The following is a 26,932-nucleotide window of genomic DNA, read 5'->3' as shown; positions in this document are numbered from 1 at the left end:
TTAGACCACCTCTACTGCTTTTTTGAACCTTATGTTTTGCTTCTCTGTTTAGCTATAGGTTTGTTATGTTCTTAAAAAGCGTTTTTTTGGCAAGGAACTTTTTATATCTCTCCAGGATTTTATTTTGTGTTGTAGCATTTTATTAATATTTTAATTAGTTAAACATTAGTAAAACTATTAAATATTTTAATTAGTTAAAAATTAGTAAAACAAATTGCTATATTTAAAATATGTGGTACAAAACACCTTTTTGTAAATCCAGCAAAATTACTACCAGTTCTTGTTTAGACATTTATTAATTAAATTATAATCTGGAAACTTATTATTCAAAAATAAAAAATTATAAAAAAAAAATAGATAGATATCACAAAAAGTGCGAATCGTTTAATGTAATTGTATACAATTATTTAAATATTTTTACTAATTCGTTTTCGTAGCGTTAAAATATATATATATTTTTTCCAAGTCATTAAAGTGTTCGAAGGAGACCTAACGGTCTCATCACAGCAAAATGGATTAGCATTAAACCAGTTCACACCTCCTTCCTTATCCATTATTCCTCCATTCCATTACACCTCCTTCCTTATCCATTATCCATTATTTAAGTTTATAGTGTTACAGTTATTTAAAAGGAAATTAAATTTTAGTTTTGCTTAAACAACCGTATCAAATGTTTTTAGAGAAATGTGTTTAGAGCGCTTAAATGGTTTCAAATTAAAAAGGATTTAAATCATTACAAATTTAAATTTCTTTAACAATATTGGATACGTGAATTTATAGGGATGTAATTTTTTGAAGATATCTTTTAAACTTTTTTCCATACATTGATCTTATCTAAATTATTCAAAATATCTTTAAGGCATTTTGAAGACCGATCCTTTAATGCTATGCCTAATAGTATAGGTAAGTTAGTTTCCAGGAAAACAACTGCTGCTATTTGTCGTGCTATTATTTTGTAAATATCTTCTTCAACGCCTATCAAAAAATCAACCGAAATTGACATTTTTGAATTTTCCAAGGTAAAAATATCAAGCTCGTCTTTTGTAATATTTATTAAACTTCCGAATCCATTACATTGCGAAATAGTGATAAAAATACGATTGGAGAAACGCTGTGCTAGAAACTGTGTTTCCTGATTTCCACTATTAACTAAAAACTCTTTCGTCACAATTTCTGTATTATTTTCGGAGAATAACATATTATATACTAAAATAAAAACATCTTTAAAAATAAATCAAACAAAACATCTTATATACATATGAAAATGTATATCGAATATATCGATCCATGGCACATCTAAACACGAGTTAAAATCTAGATGTAGAGAAACATTAATAATTTTTTTTTAATATTTCAAAAATATTATAGAGAACGAGTTTCTAGAGAGAAGTTTACAAAACAGAATACAAATCCAAATAAAATAATTTTGAATAAAAAAGTTGTTTAGTAACAGTAAACATTTCAAAGAACTTTGAACGAAGAATTCTCAACTCTGATGTATTCAAGTCTCCATTTCGAACGGTTCAAAGTTGCAATTTTAAATTTAAAATGTTGATTTTTAATGGTATTTTAAAGATAAAAAAAAAACAACGCATAAAAATACATTAAAACAAAAATAAAGAAACAAAGAATGTATGAAATATACGCGTATAATAAGAATTATTTGACAATATCATAAAGACGCTTGAATTATTAGAACACATAAACAATGTGTATATCTACACAAAATAAAAAAATATTGCGCATTTGAAATATCTACTACTTTCATGGACCCCAGCTATAAACAATAAAAATATATAAACATTCATATCAAAAGAGATTTACCGAGAAAACTTTTAAACTCCGGTCAAAATTAAAGCCAAAAATCTTCTTTAAATATTTTTAAAAATAAACATAGATAAAGTAAAACTTTTTTTTTTTAAATTTGAATTTATTTATTTGATGCTTATGAAAGTTTTTTCAAAAATGTCAGGCAAAAATTTAAAAAAAAAACTTAACCAAAAAAAAAAAATTATAATAGTAACAATAATAATAATTCCAAAAACACTTATAAAAAAATTTTTTTAACTTAATATATTTATAAATTAAGATTTATAATCTTTTCTTTCAGTTTTAATAAAGTGCTGTTTGTTTTTGCTATCATCAAAAAACGTGCCTAATATATATGACTAGCACAAAACTAATGAAAATACCAAGCCAAATTTTCACAACGGAGATCGGATTAAGTTCTCTAGTTCCTCATTTATATCAACTACAACTAATGTAACAATAGAAAAAACCATATGCGTTTCCTACTAAAAAACCACTAAACCATATTGGTCTGTAAAACGTGATATTACTTTATGAGCAATCAAGATCTTGCGATTTAATTTTATTAGATAACTTCTCACCAGGATTTACCACCTCGATTACCCGCGTACCTTTTCTTGCAAGGTCTCCAGCTTTACCTATGTAATATATATGTACATATGTATATATATATATATATATATATATATATATATATATATATATATATATATATATATATATATATATATATATATATATATATATATAAATATATATATATATATATATACACAAATATATATATATATATATATATTTATATATATATATATATATATATATATATCTGCGTGTGTGTGTGTCTATATAAATAATTTTAATTTAACTGTGTGCTTATATTCAGCAAGAGTGCTCTATGAATGATATCAGAGCTATTTAATTGATTTTTTGACGAGATCAAACTAAAATAACTATAATTTTTACTACTAAAAGTTTCATGCGTTTTGCAACCATCAGGTAAAAAATACATGTATTTTTTAACTTTATTTAAATATATATATATATATATATATATATATATATATATATATATATATATATATATATATATAAATATATATATATATATATATAAATATATATATATATATATAAATATATATATATATATATATAAATATATATATATATATATATATATATATATATATATATATATATATATATATATATACATAAATATACAATATTGGACAAAACATTTGCAACCAACATCGAACAATGCTAAAAAGTGTTCTAATTTTACATGTCTTAAAAACGAAACGAACTATACTACCACAGCAAACAGTTCAGAAGTCTGGAGTCATAGCATGCCATGACACGAGCAATCAGCTGACAGGTGACAGCACACAGGCAGAATTTCGTTGACAAGTGCCATTTTGCAGCAGACAAAACTAGTGCAACTTTTTTGGTTTGTTTCATTTTCTTAAGTCTGATCCGTGTGAACATCACGGAGATTTTTAAATAATTAAAGGAAGTATCCAGAAGTTTCCAGAAGCATGCAGAAGCTTCCAGAAGTTTCCAGAAGAAGCATCTGGAAGCATCCAGTAGCATCCAGAAATATCCAGAAACATTTAGAAGCATCCAGAAGCATCGAAAAGAAGCATCTAGAATCTTCAAGAACCGGTTCACACAGGTTCATTTTATTTTATAAGAGACATGTAAATCGACATGTGATTCAGTCAGTATATGGAAGTCAATCAGTCAGTATTATCAAGACAGTTTATCGAAGTGAGTTTTATCAAAGTGTTTTATCGAAGAACATCAATACAAGAAGTGAAATACAACAAGTGTTTCATTACATCAATACAGTCCACATCCAACCACGATGTTGTGTTCCAAAGAGCATTATTGTACCATCACAAGGCAAATGTAACACGGTAAGCCTTGAGAAGCGTGATTATTTATTTTTATTATTTTTATGAGTGCAAAAATGGCTCCCAACAGTCTTGAATTGGAACTAAGAAAGAAAATTATTAGCGATTACCTAAGTGAAATGTCACAAAAAAGTATTTGTGATAAATATTGCGTGAAAAAATGGACCGTATCAAGACTATGTTCCAAATATCGTTCGACGGGGAAGTTGGCAGCAGATAACAAAGATGGAAGACCGCGTTCCACCACTTCTAGAGAGGATTCTATGATCGTCAGATCCATCAAGAAGGATCCCTGGATATCATAAGTCGAGTTACAAAAGCAATTAGAGCTGCCTGTATCAGACCGAACAATCAGACGACATGCTGTTGAAGCCGGATTGTTTTTTTGACGCCCTGCAAAGAAACTGATTTCACTAAAAAACCAGAAGAAAAGACTCCTTTTTGCTAAATCTCATATTGACTGGAATGTGCAGAAATGGCGAACTGTCCTGTTCAGTGATGAATCGAAGTTCAACATCATTGGGAGCGATGGCATTTGCCGTGTACCTCGACCAGCCGGAAAACGCCTCGATTTACGTTACTGCTATAAGACCGTGAAGCATGGTGGAGGCAATGTAATGGTCTGGGGGTGTTTTTCTGCTAATGGTCTAGGTCCAATACATAGAAACGATGGAATAATGGACCGTTTCATGTATAAAAATATCCTGAAAGATGTTATGTTACCTCATGCTGAATGGAATATGCCAATAAAATGGGTTTTTCAGCAAGACAACGATCCGAAACACACTGCAAAAGTAGTCAAGCAGTGGTTTCAAGACAACCACCTATCGGTGATGGATTGGCCGCCTCAATCTCCGGATCTCAACCCTATCGAGAACCTGTGGGAGATCGTCAACCGCAGAATTAATCGTGAAGGTGTTCGTAATAAGGATCAACTGTTTGAACAAATCCAAAAAGCCTGGGCAGCGATTCCACAAAGTTTCATTGTTCACCTGATCGAATCTATGCCTCGAAGATGCAAGGCTGTGATCGACAACAAAGGATTTGACACGAAATATTGATAGCGAAATACAGCTTGGTCAACATTTTGTCGAGTTCCACTTGTTTTGTCCAGAAGGAAATCAACTTTTTTTAATACTCTTGATTAATTTATTAATTTTCGTGTACAAATAATGAACTTTGTGATGAATAAAACTTGAAGAACTTTGTCTCTAAACAGTTACATAGTTATTTCTTTAAATTGAAAAAATGCAGCACTTTTATATAAAGAAACTAAATTAGCAATATTTGGTTGCACTCGTTTTGTCCGATACTATATAAATATATATATAAATATATATAAATATATATATAAATATATATAAATATATATATATATATATATATATATATATATATATATATATATATATATATATATATATATATATATATATATATATATATATATCGATGGCATTATGCACAGAAGTGTTAAGTACAATATTTGGTCAAATTGAGCTAAGTACACAAAAACTGTCTTATTTTTTCAAACCCTGTAAAATCACATCTGCCTCACTTAACATTTCTGTGCATAATGCCATCGAGATATATATATATATATATATATATATATATATATATATATATATTATATATATATATATCCAAATATTTAAACTAATGTTTATAGAGTTGGGCTCATTATTTTTTTCATTCTGAAAAAAATTTATAACAATCCACTACTTTAATAGAAGAATATGTTTTCAATTTATTTTCAAACTAAAATTTAAACACTAATTAATTAATGCAAACATAAGTATTAATTTTTGTATTAAATAAAATCAAATCAATTAACTTTAACACCACAATTAAAATGGTTAGCAAAAAGCAAGCAACTGCAACTTTAACTCGCAACAGATTCACTCAAGAGCAGCAAATTCAAGCAACTACTGTCAGAACTTAAGCTTAAGAGCAGTAAGTAGGCAAATTGGAGTTCATCATTTTTGTATTGTTCATCTATTAAAACGATACAAAAAGACTTCAGGTTCTGTAGCTGAACGCAAAACAACTGGTAGATTACCAAGTTACAAGAGCAATTTGAAATTTGATGTATAAGATGAAAAAAGATCAGCATAACCAAACTTGTTAAGACAAAACATTTTAATCAATGAAAGATTTTAAACAACTGTATCGAATGGTGTTTGGAGCGCCCAAATGGTTTTCAAATTAAAAAGGATCAATGAAACTACATTTAGCTTCTCAAGTCAGAAAACTCTAAGTCAATAAAGGTTACAACTGGCATGCAAGGGGTCAAAAAACCAGGACTTGCTAAAAAGCATATTAGTTTCTATTCGGTATTTGCTAAAGACGAAATTCAAAAACCATTAAATTGGTGGCATCAAGTAGTCAAGGAAAAAAAACTAGAAGAATAAGAGTTTTTGGAGCATTTAGGAACAGTCACAGAAAAAAAGATGAGACTTAATTGATTGACAAGTAACACAAGAATGAATTTTAGTAGCTGGCCAAGAGATGCTAGCTCTTTAGAGCAGTGCCCATTATAGTATTTGTATAAAAGAGAAAGAGAAGCAACATTACAAAAATGTGATAACGGTTGGAGGTTGGCTGCAAGAGCAGGTCCAACTATGTTTATAATGCATTTTTGCACCTTGTTTAAAAGAGAAAGGGCGTCATTAGAAGACCCCCCAGATATGGCAACAGTATTCCATACAAGGACGGATTTGAGATTAATAGAGATGGAGAATAGAATCTGGAGCATGAAAGTGTTGAGCTCGATAAAGAGATGCAACCTTAGCAGATGCTAATTTTGCAACAGATTTGATATATGGTTTCCAGGAAAGATCGGAAGTAAGAGTTAATCCTAGAAGATGAAGGGTAGATGACTCATCGAGTACATTACTGTTTATAAATATAGGAAGATCTAAATTATTGCGATAACAATTGGCTGAAAAAAATTGAGTTTTATCTGTATTGAAGTTCACCAGCCACTGTGAGCCCCATGCTGTAGTAGTAGTGAGATCCTTTTCAATCTCAAATGCCCCCTCCAAGCAATCAGAGAGTGTTAGCTTTTTATCATGACAAGAATAAATAGTAGTATCACCAGCGAACAATGCCACCTTGTGGGGGATGATGATATAAGAATATCTGGAAGATTGTTAATGTAAAAAAAAAGAGTATAGGTCTAAGGATAGAACCTTGAGGAACCCCTAAGTTACAGAATATGAAGAAGAGTGCTGTCCATTGAGGACAATTTTTATACTACAATTAGAAAAGAAGGATTTAATAATCTTAAAGATTTTACCAGACACCGTAAGAAGAAAGCTTATGGAGAAGACCAGCATGCCAAACTTCATCAAAAGCTTTAGAAATGTCAAAAGCGATGGCCTCAACCTCTCCACCTTTATCTAATCAGAAAGTAAGTTATTAGAATCAAGATGAGAGATTAAGTGTTTGATAAAATGAATGTTGGGGTTGATAATTGTAAAGGTTGAGCAATGTGGTGTCGAAATACCACTGAAAAATAGAAAGACCACTGTGCATGTTTCATTGGTATTTGGGCTAGTAAGACATACAAAGGCGTCAGGTTTTTTCACTTATTTGACGATAGACTAAACTCTGAAAGATAGATTAAAAATCTTGATGTAAGTCTACATCCTTCATTGGATGTTCTTGGTAAACCCTGCAAAGTTTTCAACTTTGATAATGGTCCGTGTCATCAGGCTATTAAAGTTCAAAAATCGTTCAAAGAGCAAAGAATCAAAACAATGGATTGGCCTGCAAACAGTCCAGATATAAATTGTATTGAAAATTTGTAGTCTTAGTTTGACCAAAAGCTTGCAAAACGTGAAGCTTTTAATGAAGACGCATTAATTGAAGAAGTAAACTATGTGATTAACAATGTTTCATCTGATATTGTCCATAACTTAGTTGATAGTATGCAAAATCGTATCAGAGAATGTATAGCTAATAAAGGAAGCTTTACTGTTTATTAATAGATTTTTATTTTTTTAAACTTATTTTTCTTGCTTTTATTTGCATTTAAAATTAAGGTGGTTAACCTTTTATATATATATATATATACAGGGTGGATGTTCGAAATCCAGACTTTTTTGACACAAAATAAAAATTACAATAAAAGTATTAGTTTCAAAGCTATATTTCTAAAATTTTAAACAGTAATGTACACATATAAGAGCTTTCATTTCACTCAATCCAGCTGCCTTTAGCTTCAATGAGTTGCTCGATACGTTTCCTGAACCTGGAGCAGGCGTGCACCGCCTCATCGGCCATGTTGGCAGCTGCAGTAGTAATTGCTCGCTTTAGAGATTCAACAGTGTTGTGACTTGATTTATTGGCCTCACGTTCCAAAGTGCCCCAGACATAATAGTCCAATGGGTTGAGATCTGGTGAGTTTGGAGGCCAAAAGTGCTTCGACCAGAACATAGGGAGATTCTCTTCAAGCCAACCCTGTACCAAATTGGAGGTATGAGCAGGAGCTGAGTCTTTCTGAAACACATATGGCCTACCGTTGGAGCACTTGTCCATCCAAGGTTTCACCACCTTAATCAGAAGGTCCAAGTAGACTTCTTTGTTGACATTTTGGCCCTTCAGGAAGAAGTGTGGTGGCATGACATGGCCTTTGCTTGAAACAGACATAAAGACATAGACAGAGGCTGGAGATTTTGTCTGACCAATCACTGGTACATCTTCTGGGTCTTGAGCCAACCATCTGTCATTTCTTCTGTTCACTTTGGCACCACAGTAAAAATTTTCTCATTGCTGAAAAAACGAAGTTTATTGGCAGCTTCATGTTTTATTGATGCTAAAAGAACGGAACACTTAGCCACACTCTTCTCCTTCATTGAAGCAGACAGTATCTGTCTGACTTTCAGGACATAGGACTTGTACCTAAGGTCATCACAGATCACTCTTCTCATGGTGTAATGAGACACATTCATATCTTTGCTCAGTTTCCTGATGGAAGTGTTGCGGTTTTTGTTGATCGACTTCTGTACTCTGCTGATGAAGGCCTTATTCCTGATTGGTTTGTGAGCAGTCTTTTCTTTTCGTTCTACAGACTTGGCACAATCATTAAACATCTTTGCAATATCATAAACTGTGCTTTTTGGGAAGCCAAACCATTTTGTAATCTCTGGGACAGAGTGCCCAGCGCGGAGGGACTCAACAACTGCAACTCTACGGTCATATTCCTTTGACATGATGTGCTAAATTTGCAATTTTTATTTTTTTTCCCGAGAATAAAATGTTTGTTTTGATTAATGTTTGAATTTCGCAACATTAAAAACAAAAAAATGCCGGCAAATTTAAAATTGTCCGGATTTCGAGCATCCACCCTGTATATATATATATGTATATATATGTATATATATATATATATATATATATAAAATTTTAAAATGTATTCTACAAAATAGAGTGTTCAATGTTCTTAAAAGAACAGAGCAATAGTAAATTATTAGAAAATCAACAATAAATTAGTAGAAAATATTTTATATTAAAATATGTGATTTTCTACTAATATATATATATATATATATATATATATATTATATATATATATATATATATATATATATATATATATATATATATATATATATATATGCTTTAATATTGGAAATTTTATTAATGATGAAATATATAACTTCCAGATAAATGCATCTGTCATAATTCAAACTTCGTGTAATTTTTAGAGACCTACATAATTGTAGATTTGAATTTACAAGTTAAACAATTTATTTTCATTACTTTAAAGTATATCTTATTTCAAATCATACATGATAACTTAAAGAATGTTGTGGTCACATGACAACTTAATGAATGTTGTGGTCAAATGATAACTAAATGAATGTTGTGGTTGGTCTAGGATTGATGATGTGTAAAACAAGTTATATTTCCTCATGTAAATTGGCTAAATAAGCTTTCTACTGCAAGAAACAGGTTACACCCAAAAGAAAATTTACGAAATTGTCAACATCTCCCACGCTAAAGTCAAAAGGATAAATTTTAAACTCAAATTGTGGATTGAATTGAAAGTTCAGTTGTTGTGGTCAAAACAAGTTGCTTTGTTCAAAAAAGGATAACAAGTGTAAGAGAAGACAGAAAAATCTTTCTAAGATAAAAAAAAGTAAATATATATATATATATATATATGTATATATATATATATATATATATATATATATATATATATATATATATATATATATATATATATATATATATATATATATATATATATATGTATATATGTGTGTATATACACACACACACACACACACACACACACACACATATACATGTGTGTGTATATCTGCTTTAAAAAATCAAACCTTTTCTTGGCTGCCTTTTTCTATTTGGTCTTGAAGGATCCCGAAATGCAGAACCATTTTGCAATGCTTGCATGAGGCCATCAAGAACACCTTCTTCATCACCAGCAGAGTCCAAAAGATTTTTTCCTTTTGTTTGTTTTGCTGCTTCTTTTTTTTTAAGCTCGCTCTCCTTAACAAAAATTAAAATAATTTTACAAAATCTAGCAACAAATGACAATATGTGACAGTAGTTTAAAATTTTCAATTTCATACAAATACTTATTAAAAAACTTACAGCCTTTTCTTTTGCTCTTTTTTCCTTTTCTTCCCTTTCTTTACGTTTTTGGTTGTCTTGCTGTGCCAGCTAAATAAGAATGAAGGATTAAAAATTAAAATGTCTATGATTGTTTAACATTGCAATTAACGAATATAAGTATAAATTGTTACCACATATTCTTTGATAAAATTATTAACTGTTCCGAAAAATTCTTCCATATTTGTTTTTTTAGGGTCTGCACAATAGAATTCAACTAAATCACTAAAAATTGTTGTCATATTTTTATGCATTTCCTGCACAATTTGAAGCTTTTCACTAGATTCAGCTACAAAACCCTGTTTACATATGTTAAAGAATATTCTAAACTGATTCAAATTTTGATAATCCTACAGTTAAGCGGACTAATTTTATTTTTCGTTTTTGAAAAAATGGAGAAGGGTGTAAAAATGCATATCAAAAAAATAATAATAAATGATAATAATTATTTATAACAATTTGTATATTTATAATAATAATAATAGTTATTATTATCATAATATTACATATTAATATTATAAAAATATAATCAAAATAATATTTATAATAACTCTCTACGAATGAGTGCAAAAATATAATTATTTTAGGCTGCTTAACTGTAGAATTACCCAGATTTTTGCCAATATGTCTTAAAATAAATTTTTTAAATAGTTAAAAAAAAAGAAGAAGAAATCCTTTCGCTAGAATTCTATAGCTTTTAAGCTTTTATGGTCATAAATAAAGAGAGAAAATAGTATTGTGTATAAAATCCTTTCATTTATTTTGCGCAACATCTTTATCTTTTCTGTATGAGTATCTGCATATTAGATGTATTTTCTTCTAACATATAGATTTAAAAAAGAGTTTAAATGGAAAAGATTACAAAATGTAATTTATTTACACTATCATAACTTGTCATAAGTACTGATATACAGTTTGATAATAATAAATAGTTTGACTACTCTAACAAGATAAGAACAGCACATCATACGTAATTATGATTTCAAAAAATATAAGTTTTTGGAAACTTTAGATTTGTAATGTAGCAAAAGATTTTTCTCTTTTTTTTTATTCTCTAATATAGAATCAAAAAATATTATATAAAAAATCAAAATATTTTATAAATGTTTTTGACATTATCAACTACAATCTAAATCTAGTGTACCTACAAATCTAGTGAACCTACAAATCTAGTGTACCTACAAATCTAGCGAACCTACAATCTAGTGAACCTATAAATCTAGGTACACTAGATTTAGATTTTATAAAATTTGAATATTTTGACATTAGTAATACATGCATAAAAATTTGAAATGACATTAAGTATATAATAGTTAGCAATAACTATATATTATTTTACAATTTTATATCAAGGTAGTTTATTTTCATTATACAGAAGTATTACAAATAACACAGGCCAACAACAACAACAACAACAACAACAACAAATTAAAAAAGCAAACAATACATTTTTTGTAGAACATTTCTCATTTTGATTTTAAATATGCAATTCATTTTTCACCATCACATAAAATTGTAAAGATATTTGGGTTTAAATCTTTAGCATTTGAGATAAATCCCTAATACTGTCAAAAAATAAATAATTCAAAAGTCAACCTGGATCTCAAAAAAAGCATATTTTTATAGAGATTTTCAAAAACGTAAATAATTAGGTACTGAACTGCTTGGCACCAGAAAGTTTTTGTTGTCGGTCTTTGTAATTAATAACACTAACACAACACAGGAACTCCGTAAATCTCACATACTTTTTAGTTCTTCTCAATTTATTTATTTATTGCACATATAATTATTATTATTGCAACATTCTAATTATATTGCATGATTTTTTATAAAAATATTACCAATACTAAAATAAAATATTAGGGAAATTTGAAAAGATACAGACATTATGTCTAAAAACCTATCATCAAGACTAGCAGGTGTTTTATGATGTTGTAACTCATCACGCACTCTTGATAATGATAAATTTAATGTACCCACTGCCTTAGCAGTAGCATCATCCGATACTTAAAAAAAATTTGATAAATATGTAATAAAACCCTCTTGATTTTCTTTTAACAAATTTTGATTTTGCCATCAAATCTTTTTAACTAAATTGCAAAACAAAAACTAACAATTAAGTAAAATGATCTTACCTCTACTTGCATCTGATAAATGTCCTAATTCATTTTCGAAGCCACTAATTTCGGGGTAACTACTATCAATGATATCTGCTAAAAAATGTGTTAATGTCAGCTTGCCGTCAACAGATTTTGTGTTTCCGACCTAAATATAAAAAGATTTTGTAATTATATTATAAAACTATTTATATCTTATATGCATTATACCCTCTTATATTATCATTATTTTGTGCCTGGCCATGATGTTAAACTGGTCTTATATTGGGGCAGGTGAGGCTCCTTAACTGGGGTAAAACAACTTACTTAGGAAAAGCAAAACATTGATATAAAAACCCTTAGTTAAATTGTTGATATAGGCAAGAAGAGCTCATAAACCTTGGTTGGTGATCTTCCTAATGGAAATGCCTCAATAAAAAACACTGGGCCCTGATCTGCAAAATAGCTAAACACCAAGAAGGACATCCAGTCATAAAAAATTGCTTTAACATTTTTTATTATGTCATATTTCAATAAAAAAATACTTAACTTGAATGGCTTTATTATTCTAATTATTATTGTTAATATTATTTATTAAGATATTCATAAAATATTGTTTTTATTTGTTTTGTTTTTAAAACATTTATATCAAAATTAATTTTAATTATTATATATACTTATATCATTGCTGGTTGGCCTCCATTGCTTTTTTGTTCAGTTTGTAACTGTGCCCGGAAATTTTCAACATTAAATGGTGCTCTAGAATTTTTCAGTGATGCTAAATATCATGTAGCAGTTATCTTTTCTGCTTTTCGTCAACAGATTTTACAATAATTTTGATTCAACCATCTTGATTAAATTTATTAGAAACCTTGTATATCGACTGCCTGCACAAGAAAGTTTAACAGAAACCTTGTATATCAACTTCCTGACAAGTACAATCTTACAAATATATTTTTCAGATGTTTTACTAACAGTTGCAAATTTAATACTTTTGCATTCATTTTATCAAAGTGTCTTGTTGCTTTGATTACTGCTGGTACATCACATTGTTTAATATCTAACACAGTTTGTTTTTTAATCTGTAAAACACTATAAACCAATACTAAAATTGATAGCGCTGAATATATTGACTTCAGCAACTAAAGTTAATTTGATTGCTATATTTCAACAGCAGATGATTCATCAGAAACACATAATTCATCTGCAGTAAATTAGTTTGTTTCAACAGCAGATGATTCATCAGAAACACAGAAATCATCTGCAGTAAATAAGTTTGTTTCAACAGCAGATGATTCATCAGAAACACAGAAATCATCTGCAGTAAATAAGTTTGTTTCAACAGCAGATGATTCATCAGGAACACAGAAATCATCTGCAGTAAATTAGTTTATTTCAAAAGCAGATGGTTCATCATTAGCAGGCCTTGTTTTAAAGCGTTAAGCTACTGGCAATTTACATACGAATTACGTGTGCCTAGAGTTATTTCCTTAAACTTAATATCTATATTGCTAATTATTTTATCGAACAAAAAATAAAATTGTTTATAGTTAACGACAATTTTTATTTTTTTATGTGAAGTTATTGAAACGTAAAAAAAAAAAAAAAAGTAATATATAAAATAAAAACTTTTATTTTTCATCTTGAGAGAGTTAAACCCAAGCATTAACTTTAATTTTATAAGTTTAAATATATTTTTATTCAGAATTTATATATATATATATATATATATATATATATATATATATATATATATATATATATATATATATATATATATATATATATATATATATATATAATATAATATATATATATATATATATATATACATATATATATATATATATATATATATATATATATATATATATATATATATATATATATATATATATATATATATATATACAGTATTGGCCAAAACGAGTGCAACCAAATAATGCTAATTTAATTTTTTTATGTTAAAGTGATGCACTTTTTCAATTTAGAGAAATAACTATGTAACTGTTTAGAGACAAAGTTCTTCAAGTTTTATTCATCACAAAGTTCATTATTTGAACACGAAAATTAATAAATTAATCAAAGGTATTAAAAAAAGTTGATTTCCTTCTGGACAAAACAAGTGCAACTCGACAAAATGTTGACCAAGCTGTATTTCGCTATCAATATTTCGTGTCGAATCCTTTGTTGTCGATCACAGCCTTGCATCTTCGAGGCATAGATTCGATCAGGTGATCAGGGAAACTTTGTGGAATCGCTGCTCAGACCTTTTGGATTTGTTCAAACAGTTGATCCTTATTACGAACACTTTCATGATTAATTCTGCGGTTGAATCTCCCACAGATTCTCGATAGGATTGAGATCCGGAGATTGAGGCGGCCAATCCATCACCGATAGGTGGTTGTCTTGAAACTACTGCTTGACTACTTTTGCAGTGTGTTTCGGATCGTTGTCTTGCTGAAAAACCCATTTTATTGGCATATTCCATTCAGCATGAGGTAACATAACATCTTTCAGGATATTTTTATACATGAAACGGTCCATTATTCCATCGTTTCGATGTATTGGACCTAGACCGTTAGCAGAAAAATACCCCAAGACCATTACATTGCCTCCACCATGCTTCACGGTCTTATTTTCCGGCCGATCGACGTACACAGCAAATGCCATCGCTCCCAATGATGTTGAACTTCGATTCATCACTGAACAGGACAGTTCGCCATTTCTGCACATTCCAGTCAATATGAGATGTAGCAAAAAGGAGTCTTTTCTTCTGGTTTTTTAGTGAAATCAGCGGTTTCTTTGCAGGGCGTCAAAAAAACAATCCGGCTTCAACAGCATGTCGTCTGATTGTTCGGTCTGATACAGGCAGCTCTAATTGCTTTTGTAACTCGACTTATGATATCCAGGGATCCTTCTTGATGGATCTGACGATCATAGAATCCTCTCTAGAAGTGGTGGAACGCGGTCTTCCATCTTTGTTATCTGCTGCCAACTTCCCCGTAGAACGATATTTGGAACATAGTCTTGATACGGTCCATTTTTTCACGCAATATTTATCACAAATACTTTTTTGTGACATTTCACTTAGGTAATCGCCAATAATTTTCTTTCTTAGTTCCAATCTAAGACTGTTGGGAGCCATTTTTGCACTCATAAAAATAATAAAAATAAATAATCACGCTTGTCAAGGCTTACCGTGTTACATTTGCCTTGTGATGGTACAATAATGCTCTTTGGAACACAACATCGTGGTTGGATGTGGACTGTATTGATGTAATGAAACACTTGTTGTATTTCACTTCTTGTATTGATGTTCTTCGATAAAACACTTTGATAAAACTCACTTCGATAAACTGTCTTGATAATACTGACTGATTGACTTCCATATACTGACTGAATTACATGTCGATTTACATGTCTCTTATAAAATAAAATGAACCTGTGTGAACCGGTTCTGGAAGATTCTAGATGCTTCTTTTCGATGCTTCTGGAAGCTTCTGGATGTGTCTGGATGCTTCTGAATGTTTCTGGATATTTCTGGATGCTACTGGATGCTTCCAGATGTTTCTTCTGGAAACTTCTGGAAGCTTCTGCATGCTTCTGGAAACTTCTAGATACTTCCTTTAATTATTAAAAAACTTCCGTGACGTTGACACAGACCAGACTTAAGAAAATAAAACAAACCAAAAAAGTTGCACTTGTTTTGTCCACTGCAAAATGGCACTTGTCAACAAAATTCTGCATGTGTGCTGTCACCTGTCAGCTGATTGCTCATGTCATGGCATGCTTTGACTCTAGACTCCTGAACTGTTTGCTGTGGTAGTATAGTTTGTTTCGTTTTTAAGACATGTAAAATTAGGAACACTTTTTAGCATTGTTCGATGTTGGTTGCAAATGTTTTGTCCAAGACTGTATATATATATATATATATATACATATATATATATATATATATATACATATATATATATATATATATATGTATATATATATATACATATATATATATATATATATATATACATATATATATATATATATATACATATATATATATATATATATATATATATACATATATATATACATATATATATATATATATATATATATATATATATACATATATATATATATATATACATATATATATATATATATATATATATATATATATATATATATATATATATATATATATATATATATATATATATATATATATATAAATTCTGAATAAAAATATATTTAAACTTATAAAATTAAAGTTAATGCTTGGGTTTAACTTAACTGTCAAATTTATTTAAAATGTTACTAAATATTGTTCAATATTTAAATTTTATTTATTCTTAAAAAAAAATTAGCTCATTTTTATCGCATTTGTTGTTTCGGTTTTCTTTCCTAAACATTTTTTTTCTGCAAATAGAGTGCAGCAATTATTTTTTGATAAATAATATATACAACGATATAAATTTAAGAAACGGTGTGTGGAAAAATAATTTTTGTTTTCAAAACAAAATTGCTAATAACATAATAAATTTTTAATAAATAAAGTAGATAAATTAACGCAATTTTTTTATTTGTTACTCGCTAATTTATTTTAAATTAAAAATCATTTTTAGTTGCAAATTTTTTAAAATGATCATTCAAGAAATAATCATTTAAAAAAAATTTAACATACTTTAATTCATTTATACAAATGTCGAGAAAAAGAATTTTTTATATGAAAATTTTTTTTTAAATGTTATATTAAATTTAATTATTTAATATTAAAAAAAATGAAATAAATAAACATTAAGCGTTAAGCATTTGTTATTTAAAACAAGGCCTGCATTAGTAAATTTTACTTTGATGTAACTTGATTTGTAATACACATGAATTTACTAAATCTTATGAGGGTAACAAAAAAGTTTAAAGTTTTTATATAAACAAAGAAAACATCACGAAAGCCACACTATATTAAAAAAAGTGCAGTTTTTCGCTAAAAAATAGTCTACACCGTTTTCTAACATAGTGTGGCCCTAATCTACCATTGTTCATAGTATGTGTGTGTGTATATATATATATATATATATATATATATATATATATATATATATATATATATATATATATATATATATATATATATATATATATATATATATATATATATATAGGTGACCATGATGAAATTTTCTTCATTACTTCCAAAGTTTTTAAGCTACAACTAAATATAATTTTATTTATAAAGAATATTTTTTCATGAGATTAATTTCTTGTATCAGTCTTCTTGTCCCAACTTTTCTAATTTGAAAACAAGTCGAAGGTCGAAAGACGCATTAAAAGTTGAAGACAAGTTGAATGTCAAAAGACGCATTAAAAATTGGAAGACTTTTATAAAGTCCTTGACTACTTTCTTGAAACAAGTATTTATTATATTCCAAAGTTGTTTCAAATATTTTGCCTGCCAGTACTTTGCATACATCATTTCTTCTAAAATACAAGAAAATCTTCAACTGGGCAATATTTTAGAGTGTTTGACAGGTGATCGAATTTGGCCAAATAAAATGAAATCCTCTTTTAAAATAATGAAGACTAAAACAGTGACATCATTCTTTGAAAAATGTGACTAAGCCAAGTCAGGACCTGGTATAATTACATAATGCTAAATATTGCAAGCAAGTGTTTTATCACATCCAATGTGGTAGTGGTAAAATGCATGCTTATTAGAAACACCAAGTTAGATATCTACCATACCCGTAGTATCTCTTTTAACTTGTTTCTTCATGCAGGAGCCTTGTTTGACAAGGTTTTAGTGAAGTTGAGATAGGGTTGTAACAAAAATTATGAGAATAATTGTATATGTTGCATAACCTTATGAGTTTTGAAAAGATCATGAAACTGTACATTCTCAGAATCTGACATAAAATGGTACATTCTCAGAATATTAGAACATAAAACAATACATTTTTAAGATTTTAGACCATGAAATGGTATATTATCAGAATTTTAGACCATGAAATGATATATTCTCAGAGCTTTAGACCTTGAAACGGTACATTCTAAGAACTTTGAAACTTTTTTTAATTAGGAAAGTAAAAATCAGCACAAATATATATATATATATATATATATATATATATATATATATATATATATATATATATATATATATATATATATATATATATATATATATATATATATATATATATTTCTAAGATTTCTACAACTTTATTTTTGTAAAAAGAAACTATGCAGTAATCTGCAGCAACATAGATAGTGTGTATTTTTATGTATATGGCTATGTTGGATATTTGCATCAGTAGCTTATTTTATTTAATTATAATTAGAAGCATTAATCAACTCTCGGATTTAGGAAAAATTAGGTTGGCAATAAATTGCCGACCTTAAACTATTAGAGGTCGGCATGAGGCTGGCAAAAAAGGGGTTACCATAAAAAGGGGTTACCATAAAACATAAAAACGAGGTTGACCTCAAACACTTTAAAGTCAGCAGTTAGGTCGGCATTGCCGAATGCCGACCCTAATTCCAAGAGTTGATTAATTATAAAAGAATTCACTGATGCTTTAAAAACAGCATATAACAATTAGGTTTTTTATTTAGCAATATGAAACATTACCTTGGTCAGTAGAGAAAGATCAAAACCATAGGCTTGAGAGTTTTTTGTTCCAGCATTCATGTAATTACCAGTAAGCAGTAGTAACTAAATAAAATTTAAAAAATCTTAAATAAGATTAAAACATATTTAAAAAAATTAGTCAGAACTTTAATTTCTGATTCATCAACTATTTCATAATTTCCAAGCAGAATATAACATTATTATTTCATAATTATGTTAATTATTCTATAATTATCTTATAAGTATGATAATTGCATTATGGTTTTTCATCAAAAATATTGTTAATAAAATATAGTTTATATATTTAAGAAAATACTTCAAGAAATTTTGCCCATTTTTTCCCATTTCTAAGTTCTTTAGCAGCTTCAATAGTATTAGCAATATCCTAATAAAAAAATAAACAATTATTCTTTAGATAATTTTTTATTTAAACAATTATTCCTCACATAATTTTTATTTAAATATTGAGCATCTAAACAAAGATTTTTTTTACAGGTTTGATGTCATTTAATATCTCATTAAAGTCAATTCGCGATTTCATACAATTCAATCTTTGGTCGAGTCTTGGAATGGCAGCCATCTAGAAATAAAAAAAAACTCAAAACTATACAAAACTATTCAGCCAGATATCTGGGCCAGATAGGAGTATTATACGGTATCCGATATCTGGCCAGATAATAACTTTATCCAGATTTTTATATACCGGATATTTCATGTTAATGTCATTTCAAAAATGAAAGAAATCTAGAAATGTTATATTTTTAAATAAACTAATGTTAATGGTTTCTATTCAATATTGGTATTATTATTATTAAAATACTACTAAAATTATATATGCGCATTAAATACATCAGTTTATCACTCATTTATACTTCTTTTACCTCCACGTGTATAAATTAACATTTCTAGCCTTGATCGCTTTTTCTCAAAAATAATGAAAACAATCTTTGAAAAATACAGTGGATACAGGTGGTTCTAGTGATACATAGAGGTACAGGTGGTTCTAGTGATACATAGAGGATACAGGTGTTTTTAGTAACTTAAGTGCTAACTTTTTTAGCAGCGGAAACTTTTCTTCATGTTTCCAATAATTCAAAACACCATTATGTTTTTCTTTCTTTAATCTAGTGATTTAGAAAGACATCAACTACTTGAGTAAGTTTTAAAAAAGAGACTTGATCAGAATTCATTTTTTTATTTTAATAATTAATAAGGTTCTAACAACAATCAACTGCACAATATTAAGTTTAGTATTAGTTGTAACAAAAATTCACTTAATAAAATTTTTCTCATAAAAATAAATTTTATAGGAAAAAACAGTCTCGTTAATATAGTTTTTTCTACAGGCAAAAATTTTTTCTTCCAGCAACATTTCAGATATGCCTAATAAAAACTAAATTATATCCAAGCTATAACTTAGTTTTTTATACAGTATTATATTAAAGCAATTAATACTTAAATGTATTACAGCAAACTCGTATTTTTGTAAGAAATCAATGCAAAAATGCATTGTCCATTATTGTAAGGTTTATTATTTTCAGACTCTAAAGTCTTGACTTTTACCTCAAAAAGTTAATTCTAAAGACTTAAAGAAAACCTTTAACAATGTATTAACAAAGACAAGTGTTAATACACTTATATGAGAGAGAAAATGTTATGGTTTAACATTTTCTCTCTCATATTATTCTGATCTTATTACCTCTCCAGAAGATAACACAGAACTGTAAACTCTATTTAATCTCTTAAATCTAATGATCAAACGCTTGGAACGGAAAATTACACACTAGGGTCATTCCAACTTAATTCAATTTATGCTCGACACCATGCCATCTCAGATTTTGATGATTTTTGCAATACAAGCTGATATTGAAGAAAGAAAACTTCACTCCAAATTTTAGTGTCTGACTCCTTACGCTTTCAGAGATATTGATACTCAGTCCCAAGCTCTTTGTTGATTTTTTTTTCAGCGCCATTTACTTTTTAAGCTAATTACATAACACAATTAGCTTTTACTTATGAAGTACTTGCTCAATAGTATTAAAAATTTGTACCTAACTATTTTTTAGAGAGAACTCAAAAATGATACCTAAAACACTAAAAAATCAAAGCTTCACTATGAAAATTCAATTTCAAAATGGTGTAACACTTTTTATAAGTTTTTTGATGCCCGTACAAAAAAAGTATATCTTAAGATGTCTAAAAGATATGATTCTGAAATTTTTTCCTATGGTTTTATATATAACAAACTCCTTATTATAATAAAACTGCAGAGGTTTTCTTTTTTGAATCCGATTTATTTGCATTGAGAGTTTTATAAAAAAAAATAAGAAAAATTGATATTTAATAATGAAAAAAAAAATTATATACATTAATTTTTGCATTGTTTTAAAAAGATTTTAGAATCTCAGGTACAGTTCTAATATATAAACTTGTTTGCATTTCACATTAAAGATTTTTACTTTATACAACCTTCACGCTTAATGAAGGATTTTCTATTTACGAATCTTCAAATAATTATTATAAAATATTTCTTACAGAACTAAAAAATAATGTAAAAATACTAATGATAAAGAAAGATGTTCTATTGGATTAATAAATAAAGAAAATTGTATAATAAAGAAAAGATATGTCAATAATGTATAATTAAATTGATGTCATTTAAGGATGATGGACCAGGAGAACCGACTAGCAGCCAGATTTATGAAGATGAAGATAATGAACTTCTTAAATCTCAATTCTTTTTTGATGGCTATGAACATAAATTCTCTCTAAACGCATGCTGTGAATAGTCACTCAAGAGTTGCTCTTAGTAAAAAGAAATGTTATATATTAAAAAAACAGTAATGTTAGGTATTACAAGGACTTTAAATAAAGATCCTGATCAGTTAAGCCAAGAAGATTCCTTCAATAAGTTATAAGAGGAAGTTAAATTAAAAGCAAATGATATGGATATACTTTTAGGAAAAATTAAAGAAAAAATCATAACTTTCAAATGGAATCAGAAAATTTAATTTACTACTGGTTCCAATACCTTGGTCTAACAAATGTATAGAAAAAGAATTTAGTGTTTCTAATTATATGGTGCAGATATCACTCAAACTGCTGCTGAAAAATGGTATTTTATCTTTCCCTGAAAAAAAAAGTCTAACAGAAATCAAGTAGCTTAACTAATACTTTAATAAATAAGTTACAAAAACTTACTGTTCATTCTTACATTGCAAAACATTCATACATTGCTGATTTTTATAGAAATTAAAAAATGAGTTAATTAGTACTGAGGTCATTGTCCTTTGTGATTTTTCAGAAAATTATGAGTTTGTTGTACAAGACGAAGTACAAATTTTTCACTGGAACAAAATTCAAGCAACATTACATCCTACAGCAGTTTTTATAAAGTACATAATGTCCTTAATGTGATTCAAATATGTTTTATCTCAGATGATTCTTTTTTTTTTTTTTTTTGTTAATTAACCTCCCCAAGTTATGGTAAATCACCCTATGATGGTTTTGGTGGGACTGTTAAAAGACTAATTTTAATTGCTAGTCTTCATTGAGCATTAACAAATCATACTTTTTTTTTTTTTTTTAAACCAAAATGAAATCATATGAATTAGTTTTTGATACGTATCTGCGGAGTCAAACATGATAACTCAAATTGAAATTTTTTTCAAGGATTTTCAACAAAAATGTTGAAACTTTAATAATCTCATCAGTTTTTCAAACTGATGAGATTATTAAAGATTGCTTGCCTAATATAAGCATTGAAATGTTTGCATGTTTGATTTATAATAACCCATAGATTGGACTAGTGGAGGATATTGATGTTGAAATTAAAGACTTTCAAGTTAGATTCATGCATCCATTTTACCCTTCAAGGTCATATTGCCAACCGTCTAGAGATGGTGTGTGGCGGGTTCCATCAACAAACTTATTCTTAATGATTAATATACCAACAATTGTCACAGAAAGACAATACAAAATCAGTGAAATTGATCATCAAAGCATTAAAGAAAGCTGAGTAAACTTTAAAACAGAGAACTAATTTTTTACGAAACTGTTAAAGATTGTTAATTCTTATTGTCTTATTTTAATTTTTTTTATTACAATTTAATTATTTCCATGGTTTATTTTGGAATTTCAATATTTTTAGAGTTTAGAAATATAAAACTTTAAATGAAAATAAATCTGATTTAAAAAAGATTACCCTTGCAGTTTTTTTTGTTTTATGGGATTTGTTATATATAGAACATTAGAAAAAAAAATTTATATTTATGTCTTTCAGGCATTTCAAGATAAACATATTTTGTATGGAGCATCAAAAAACTTACAAAAAACTTTACATTATTTTGAAACTGAATTTTCATATCAAAGCTTTAATCTTTTAGGGTTTTAGCCATCATTTTCAAGTTCCTCTCCCTAAAATAATGTCATAAATAGAAAATCCTTCATTAAGTGTGAAGGTTGTATAAAGTAAAGATCTTCAATGTGAAATGCAAACATGTTTATATATTAGAACTGTACCTGAGATTCTAAAATCTTTTTAAAACAATGCAAAAATTAATGTATATAATTTTTTTTTTCATTATTAAATATCAATTTTTCCTAATTTTTTTATAAAACTTTTAATGCAAATAAATCAGATTCAAAAAAGAAAACCTCTGCAGTTTTATTATAATAAGGAGTTTGTTATATATAGAACCATAGGAAAAAATTTCAGAATCATATCTTTTAGGCATCTTAAGATATACTTTTTTTTGTACGGGCATCAAAAAACTTATAAAAAGTGTTACACCATTTTGAAATTGAATTTTCATAGTGAAGCTTTAATTTTTTAGTGTTTTAGGTATCATTTTTGAGTTCTTCTCTCTAAAAAAAGTTAGGTACAAATTATTAACACTATTGAGCAGGTACTTATTAAGTTAAAGCTAATTGTGTTATGTAATTAGCTTAAAAATAAAATGGCGCTGAAAAATATAATCAACAAAGAGCTTGCGACTGAGTATCGATATCTCTGAAAGCGTAAGGAGTCAGACACTAAAATTTGGAGTGAAGTTTTCTTTCATTAATATGAGCTTGTATTCCGAAAATCATTAAAATCTGAAATGGCATGGTGCCGAAAACTTTTTTTTTGGGTTGATTTGACATGGAATGACCCACTATCTAATTTGAATTAGTCCATATAATATGTGTGTTAAACTGCTCAGAGTTTTTAGTATCAATATTGTTAAAAAAAAAAAAGGATACCAAATTGAATTTTTGTAAACATGCCATATTGTAACTTTTTTTAAAACCAGTTTCAAAATTACAATAAAACTCAAAATATAAATATGATTATGTGAAGCCTCAGTTCAAATAATAAATTTGATTATGTGAAGCCTCAGTTCAAATAATAAATTTGATTATGTAAAGCCACAGTTCAAATAATAATAAAAAAAAGAATTTAAATAATTTAATAATTGTACATTAGATAAATCTTGCAACAAAAATGTGGAAAAATATAACAACCTTTCTATTAGGAATCAAATAATTTTTTGGAATTTTTAAATTCAAAATGATCATATTAAAGATAAAATCAAAATATGGATTGCTAATATTTTCAGAAAAAATACTATATAACTAATACTTTTTCATTTTAAAAAAATCTTTATATTGGAAAAAAATTTCACCAGCCAAAATCAAGCTGTGGTAAATCAATATACATATGACATTCTGGTTATAATATAATTATGAAACAAACAAAAAATCAAAAAATTAAATATGTAATTACAAATATACCTGCAATGCAAATTGCTCTGCCTGATTTAACTCATCATAAATATCCCGAAAAGTTTTCAACTGATTCATCTAAAACAATAAATAGAAGCCATCAATATAAACAAATAAAAAACTAATGTTTAATAAATAAATAAATATTTAAAAATATTCTAATACGATGACAAAAATAAGACAAACATTGCACACAAATATTATTTACAATAATAATAAAAAAATATATTATCAAACTTTTTATAAACACTTAAAACGAACAAAGATATATCACCAATTAAAAACTTACGAAATAAAATATTGATTGCAAAATAAAAAGTATGCATACAACAATGTGAGCATAGAAAAAAAAAGTTAATGTTTATGTGTAAACATAATTTATGCAGTGGTTAAGTAATAAACATCTTATCAGAGTCATGTCTATTACTCCTGGCGTTTCGATGAGGATCAGCACTAATAACTAGTTTATTCTGCCAGATAAACATCATCGCCACTTATTACAGTATTTTTTTAATATATTATTTACCCGCTGGTTTTCATATTATTACTATTATCAATGAATTTTTAAACTATATTATCTCAAATTTCTTACAAGAAATTTTTAAAACCTTTATATTTTTGATTGTAACATTTTTAATGGTTTTTTAGCGATAGCTTTTCCATTATTATATATTATTTAATTTTTGTGATGAATTTAGGTTGCGCGGGTTGTTCATTCTTACACTTTTGATTGGTTAACAGAATTCGAATGAGGTGTCTATAACAGCATTAGGGTTTATTGAAGACTCTATTGTGTTTTGTTGACTTTTTAAATATGTCTTCCCCTAATGTGACTTTAAGAAAACTTTTAACTTTAACAAAAAACCATAACAGATTTAAATTTAGGGTTTTCGGATTAATAATTTATATTTAATTATTAACTAATTTATATCATTTAAATCAGAGAAAAATTAATTTTTTAATGTTATTTTTAATTTTTTGTAAAACCTAGTACATTTCTTCACCTAATGTGATATGGCACAACCTACCATAATTGATTCTTCACCTATCATGAATGAAAAAATCATATATTTTGATTTTAATTTTACTTATTTACCTTAAGATATAACTTTAATATAACTATATTAAAACTAACAAAATAATAAAAACATTGGTTTTTTAGTTTTATAAAAATCATCCACTAAAGATTTTCTCTGAACTAGAACTTTGTTTCTTCTTTTTTTTAAGTATTTTTTTTTTGTCCTTTGTCATAATTTATACCTGTAAGTGCTCCTGCAGTTGTTCGTCAAAATATAATAACTTTCATAACTTTCTTTTTTAAATCTTGAATCTTTTTATTATAACTCATTTCATATCATAAATAAAGTATAAAAAGCATATCAAATGAATATTCCCAAGGATTATACTACCTTTACTTGGTAATTTAGATTAAGCTAAATAGTTTTTTAGAGAAAAAAACAAACAAAATAAAACATGTCCTAAAAAATGTTTTTATAAACGGTAGGTGCTAACTAGTATACCTTTTGTAATCACCTACAGTGTCAAGGATTAAACAATTTTATACAAAAAATACTAGTACTTTTTGATAAAATTTAAAATATTCATTTTAAATTTTGATTCAAATAACTATTTTACTCTTTTAGAAACAAAACAAAAAAATTAATTTTTAGCCATAAAAAAAAAACAGATAAACTTTAGAAAGCAATAACATTTACAGATAAAATACAACTCAAAACTATAAAAATAAATCTTTATAAAAATATATTGTTACTGAAATAAGTTAGTTTTGTATAAAACAAATACTAAAAAAGCATATTGAAAAAAAAAATTTACTTATTTTTTTTAAAACCACAATAGGGGCTTCTTCATGGTAGGTATAGTAGGGGCTTCTTAATGGTAGATATGACATGACCCTATATTGCTTTCTGATTTTCTGGGTTTTATTTATGCTAAAAGTATTTGATTTTAATTGTCTTAATAATCTGATTAGTTTTGATTGCATACATTCTTGAGTTGTTCTAGTTTTATTTTGGTGTTTCTAGTAGAATTTTTATTTATTGTGTTTT

General features: G+C 27.5%; 2 protein-coding genes across 2 annotated transcripts in view; both read right to left on the bottom strand.

Moving 5' to 3' along the window:
- Window positions 1-805: 805 nt before the first annotated feature.
- On the bottom strand, window positions 806-1,198 carry LOC136088006 (proteasome assembly chaperone 3-like). The gene has a single exon (XM_065811642.1). It carries the CDS (start codon window positions 1,196-1,198, stop codon window positions 806-808), a length of 393 nt encoding a protein of 130 aa, XP_065667714.1.
- A 474-nt stretch (window positions 1,199-1,672) lies between these two features.
- The window catches only part of LOC100202473 (protein diaphanous homolog 1), a 79,132-nt gene continuing 53,872 nt past the window's right edge, over window positions 1,673-26,932 (bottom strand). The window contains exons 15-24 of the mRNA XM_065812522.1: window positions 24,876-24,944; window positions 19,594-19,680; window positions 19,417-19,485; window positions 19,101-19,184; window positions 12,509-12,638; window positions 12,255-12,379; window positions 10,508-10,672; window positions 10,356-10,424; window positions 10,082-10,250; window positions 1,673-2,447 (exon numbers count right to left, since the gene is read on the bottom strand). Of these exons, the coding sequence (XP_065668594.1) occupies window positions 2,341-2,447; window positions 10,082-10,250; window positions 10,356-10,424; window positions 10,508-10,672; window positions 12,255-12,379; window positions 12,509-12,638; window positions 19,101-19,184; window positions 19,417-19,485; window positions 19,594-19,680; window positions 24,876-24,944 (1,074 nt within the window). The 3' untranslated portion in view covers window positions 1,673-2,340. The remainder of the gene's footprint in view (window positions 2,448-10,081; window positions 10,251-10,355; window positions 10,425-10,507; window positions 10,673-12,254; window positions 12,380-12,508; window positions 12,639-19,100; window positions 19,185-19,416; window positions 19,486-19,593; window positions 19,681-24,875; window positions 24,945-26,932) is intronic.

The sequence above is a fragment of the Hydra vulgaris genome, chromosome 12 (assembly GCF_038396675.1).
Source record: "Hydra vulgaris chromosome 12, alternate assembly HydraT2T_AEP".
NCBI lineage: Eukaryota > Metazoa > Cnidaria > Hydrozoa > Anthoathecata > Hydridae > Hydra > Hydra vulgaris.
Note: the sequence above shows the minus strand (reverse complement) of the source record. Positions and strands in the feature narration are given on the sequence as shown.